This window comes from Gossypium raimondii, chromosome 6 (genome assembly GCF_025698545.1).
Source record: "Gossypium raimondii isolate GPD5lz chromosome 6, ASM2569854v1, whole genome shotgun sequence".
NCBI classification, from domain to species: Eukaryota; Viridiplantae; Streptophyta; class Magnoliopsida; order Malvales; family Malvaceae; genus Gossypium; species Gossypium raimondii.
Window position 1 is genome coordinate 6,533,261 of NC_068570.1, and position 5,708 is coordinate 6,538,968.

Consider the following 5,708-nt stretch of genomic DNA (forward strand, 5'->3'; position numbering starts at 1 on the left):
TAAAATAGTATTAAATAATATAATTTTTAGAAATTATGAAATGATATTTTCGTGATTTATCTAATTAAAATGATACTTAGTTCAATTATTAATAATAAAAGAATGGATAAATTGAGAACAGGAAGCAAACATGCTAATTACACTTCAGCACCATGATTTACGCTGGTGATGATATTTTTTTCTTTTCGTTTTAGACGTGTTTTCACTTATAAATGTATTATGAAACATTGTAATATTAATGATTATTGATTTGACAAACATTACAACTTATAATCATTTCCCTTTTAATCAACACTAAAAAAAAAAACTAAAAAAAAATATTTTAAATTGAGAGGAGAATAAGAGAATAAGAATTTTTTCATTAATTTATTGTGCAAAGGAGAATAAGATTTATTAAGAAAAAAAAATGTGAGATTCGGGTCATCTTCATGGGCATTTTGGTAAAAGAAAGCATACAGACGAGAAAGAAAGCAAGCATCAACCTCTATAATTGCAATTTAACCCTCTGTCTCTCTCTCAAAAAACCATCTGAGGAACAGAGACACTGAAAAAACAGGAAAACTAACATCATAATGTCGTGTTTCAGAGCAAACCCTCCTACATTGTTTCTTCTTTTTCTTCTCTCTTTGTTTCTTTTCCGACCTGAAGTAGTTTCTGAAGCCTCAATTTTCCCAACTTCACACATCCAAGGTGTTATTTTCTTTTAAAGGAAAGTTTTCAGTTTTTATTCCTGGGTTTTTGTGGTTTTAACAGTTTCTTTTTAATTCCTTTGATAGGGTATCATAAAAGTTTAGTTTTTGGGGAGAAAGAGCAGAGTGAAGTGTTGCCATGGAGGAAGATAGAAAGGAGGAACCTTGTAGAGGGAAGTGAAGGAGCCAACAACTCTTCTTTGATTTTGGCTGAAAAGAGGACACAGAGGAAAGACCCTCTTAATAATTTTAACAAGTACACTGGTGGCTGGAATATCAGCAATCAACACTATTGGGCTGTCGGTTTCTTCTTCACCTTTTAATTTCATTTTTCTTCTAATCATTCATTTTGGCCATTTTTTTTATGTCATTTTGGTACTTTTTGAAAAATTGAGAGATTTAACCAAGATTCCTGAATTTTGTACAACCTTGAATTGTACAGTTTTATAAGATCTTTTGTTTTTCATAGATTTTTTTTATGTTTTATGTCATTGTGATAGGTTGGTTATGATTTTTTGAGAATATAATTAATTGTATTTCTAGCCATTGACTCCGGTAATCCAGTTCTTCCCCTAAGTTCTTGCAATACATCTTATAAATTAGATTCTATCTTTTTTTTTTTTTGTTTAATATCATTTTTATGGTTTATATTTGCAGTCTGTGGGTTTTACAGCGGCTCCATTCTTTGTCATTGCTGGAATCTGGTTTGTGTTATTCGCGCTATGCTTGTTCGTCATATGCATCCGTCATTGTTGTTGTCAACTAGATTCTTATGGCTACTCTCGAATAGCTTATGCTCTATCTCTTATTTTCCTCATACTCTTCACCATTGCTGCAATGTAACTCTATTCCCTCTCTCTTTATGAACTTTCAATATATATGTGTTTAAAGAACCACATTAACAGTAGCTTGAGTTTTAACTTCATTTTGCAGTGTTGGCTGTATTGTGCTGTACATCGGTCAAGGAAAATTTCATGCCAGTACAACGAACACACTGGATTATGCTGTTCATAAGGCAGATGTTACAGCTGAAAACCTTAGGAATGTGTCGGATTATCTTTCTGCAGCTAAAACAATTAGTGTGGATTCAACTATTCTATCACCTGATATCCAAAAAAGCATTGATGATGTTGACAAGAAGATCAACGCTTCTGCTTCGACACTTTCCACTCAAACAGGTGATAATAAAGACAGAATTCAACACGGTTTGGACCGCATGTAAGTTAAAGCATGTAGAAATTAGAATAATCTTGGAGTGCAGATCATCAAACTGATATTATGGTAAATGATGCAGGAGATTGGCTCTTGTCATTGTCGCAGCTGTGATGCTTTTTTTGGCATTTCTTGGATTCTGTAAGTTACTATTGCTTCTTTAACTATTCCTCCTAGATTCGTACTAATTTGAGTATTACAATATCATCTAAACTTTATGCTGTTATTTTGATGACTTTGCTGCAGTATTCTCCATTCTTGGATTGCAGTTTCTGGTCTACACGTAAGCAAATTATCATTAATGTATTTTTGGTTGTACGCTTCAAAATAAATGGTATAGATCTTATGAACATGTGTTACTTGTCAAACACTTCGGTTATTAACCAATGCAGGCTGGTGATCTTTGGGTGGATTCTTGTTGCTGGCACATTTATTTTATGTGGTGTATTTAATCTCCTCCACAAGTATGTTCTCCTCCTCCCCTCTAGTTTGCTCATTCAAACCTGAATGCACATGCATATCTTTGATATAATTACCAGGTTTTCTGCGTACTCGGATTTATGAACATGCTAATGGTGATATAGCTTACAGTTTAATTTCTTGGCCAAAAGATAAAGACTGTTCTTAGACACTTCATTAATATGATATGTTTACTAAATTGAAATTGTTTCCCTTGCTTCACAGTGTTGCAGGAGATTCATGTGTTGCCATGGACCAATGGGTCCAGAATCCCACTGCACATACTGCGCTAGATGACATTCTGCCATGTGTGGACAATGCAACGGCCCAAGAGACCTTGTTACAAACCAAGAATGTCACTCACCAACTTGTAAATGTCGTGAATGGCATCATCAATACTGTTGCCAACCGTAATTTCCCACCACAATTGGCACCTTTATATTACAATCAATCTGGTCCATTGGTGCCTGTTCTCTGCAATCCATTCCATTCAAATCTCTCAGAGCGTATGTGTGCATCTGGTGAAGTTAGCTTGCACAATTCTTCAGAGGTAACGAAACTAGCCTTTCTTATAAGTGGAAATTACTTGACCATGAATAAATAGGGGTAAATCTAATGCACGATGCACACACATGTAGCATACAGGCCGAGTCAGAGCATACACTTAATACCCTAAACCCCAAAGACTGTGGTGATTATGTTAATACACAAGTTCTGAATACCATGGTCAATCTTATGTTTCAATAAAGAGTATTAAAAAAAAAGGTTTCAAAATCTGCATTAGAGTTTCTCAGCCCATCTTCAGGCTTCCACTTATTCGAAACTTTTTACCACATCTCATGAGTGGCTATGTTTGTTTTTAAACAGGTTTGGAAGAAATATACCTGTAACGTATCTACACCTTCCGGGATATGTACTACACCTGGGCGGCTGACCCCTCAATTCTATAGTCAGATGTCAGCTGCGGTGAATATTAGTTATGGTCTATATCGCTACGGTCCATTCCTGGTTAATTTGCAAGACTGCACTTTCGTGCGCGATACATTCACAGATATCAGTCATGATCATTGCCCAGGTCTGCGCCGCTATAGTCAATGGATCTACATCGGATTAGTAATTGTATCTGCAGCTGTGATGCTGTCATTGATGTTTTGGGTGATTTATGCAAGAGAGAGAAGGCATCGCGTTTATACTAAACAGCACGATGCTAGAGTGGAAGGCGTAAACAAGGGTCACTAGAACGTCACAAACGGACTTGTTTATTTCCAAGTAACTTTCGTTGCATTACTTTGTATATTATGCTTGTTTTCCTTAGGTTTGAATCCTTGTGAAATACAGTAGACGTGCTTAATCTTGTGCCTGCTAATTGTTCATCAATGAAATGTATTTTTCCTATTAATCTAAAAGCATAAGCAGAAATAAGATCTTTGTCATCATCAATCAACATCAAGAAATTAAAGTTATATGAACAGTCGTGCTATTTTCTCTGCACAAAATGTGACACTAGAAGACGTCATAGCATGAACAAGTGCTTTCCCAGATCCAACATTTCCAATGTAAATTGTCCCCAAGCCAAAAGTTGGCGACATGTCTTTATCAGTATGCTTAGTGCATCTCCAACTGTGGATTTGAATGTACCAATTCCAATACGTGTCACCAGTTTTTGTCAGACTTAGAAGATAAGGGGATGGCTAACGCCAATGCATGTTCGTGCTTGTCCCAAGTTTTACGCAACCCACCTCCAAGATGGGTAAGCAAATCCAAGTTTAACTCCATTTTCAAAGTTGCTACTCTGCTAAATTACAAATACAAACAATACATATCCAAATATCTATAATCACGGTTAAGTTGATAATTACTATATATTTAGATCTAAATCAAAATAAATTTAAACCATACATAATTTACTTGGAACATTTATCTCACGGTCTAGAACCTCAACTTTGTCATTAACCCAAAGACTGAGCCGGAAAATTAATTCATTATATTATCTCGATTTTATTAAAATTTGAACTCAATTTTCTTGACTGGACCTCCACGGTATTTTTTTCTCTTTTAACCGGCACGCATGCAACCAGGCACTCACCATTGACTAGACCCATTGATTACTATCATGGCCCTTATGCCCCTTCAAAATTACATGGGAATTGAAGCACCTAATGCTCAATATTATACAAAATAACCATAACACAGTACTGACGTTAATTAAAAATCCATGAAAGCAAAGCTTAATTAAGGCACTATAAAAACCCCACCATTTTTCTCCCATCTTTCCGGCAATGTCTGTATCATCAAATTCCAAGTCCGGACGCCTCACATGCCTGTGTTCACCAACCTCTCACCCGGGGTCCTTTAGGTGCACCCTGCATCGGAGTTTCAATAAAAAGCCACCCGCTCTAAGCCCAACCGGGGTGGCTCCTGACTCACCAAATTATCAGGCTAAAGTGAAACCCATCAAGCCTGCCAGCCATTGCATTCAAAGGAAAAGGAATTTCCAGCCTAAGCCGTCTAGGTTTTGTTTATTGAATGGACATAGAAACAGTGTTGTGGTTGCAGTTTCTTGATCCTATATTGCCGGTTTAGTTACAAGGATTTGGCCTAACTGCTATCTTTTTTAGGAGCCTTAATTTTTTAAGTTGAGGGATTTAATTCCCACCAAAATGAATCATTTTCATTAATTCAAAAAATTAATTAAATTTAGAGTTGCCTATGGGTAAGTCCGATTGGTTCGGATGGGAGGTCCGCCTAAAAAGTGGAAGGGTTTAGACAAAAATATAGGTTCAAAAAAAAGAAGTTTGGACGAAAAGAAAAAAAACAAAGCCCGTTTACGGGCTTGGCCTTAGATAAGGTTTCTTGGGCCTGGCCCAGCTTGAATTTTCAATAAAAAAAACTGTTGTTTTTGTTGCTGCTTTTTCATGTTTTGCTGTTGTTTACCACTTTTTGCTATTATTTTACGATAATTTCATTATTATGTTGCTACTATTTTATTGTTACTGTTTAAACATTGTGTAACACTTGTTTTATTGTTAATTTTGTTAATATTTTAAAGGCATTTGCTTGTTAAGTTGTATTTATTTATAAAGACTTTTTTCATTTATTTTCAATTTGTTGAGAAACATTTATTTTAATATTTTTAGTGTATTATATTTTTTAAATTATTTAATTTTAAGATTATATTTTTAATATAAATATATCATTTTAGTTAAGTTTTATAAATTTAATGATATTTGTAAAATGATGATTATTTGGTACAAACTTTTAACTCTACCAACGGAGTTTGAGATTCTATCATGTGTCTTTATGTAGTATTTAAAATAAATAAATGAATAGGACATAAGACAATATCTC

At 34.8% G+C, this 5,708-nt stretch overlaps 1 protein-coding gene across 1 annotated transcript; it reads left to right on the forward strand.

Moving 5' to 3' along the window:
• Nucleotides 1–494: 494 nt before the first annotated feature.
• Nucleotides 495–3,766, forward strand: LOC105773607 (uncharacterized). The gene is made up of 9 exons (XM_012595633.2): nucleotides 495–690; nucleotides 777–988; nucleotides 1,347–1,528; nucleotides 1,623–1,907; nucleotides 1,984–2,042; nucleotides 2,148–2,184; nucleotides 2,294–2,365; nucleotides 2,586–2,910; nucleotides 3,228–3,766. The coding sequence occupies exons 1-9, from the start codon at nucleotides 573–575 to the stop codon at nucleotides 3,597–3,599; spliced, it is 1,662 nt and encodes a 553-aa protein (XP_012451087.1). The 5' UTR covers nucleotides 495–572; the 3' UTR covers nucleotides 3,600–3,766.
• Nucleotides 3,767–5,708: the final 1,942 nt, after the last annotated feature.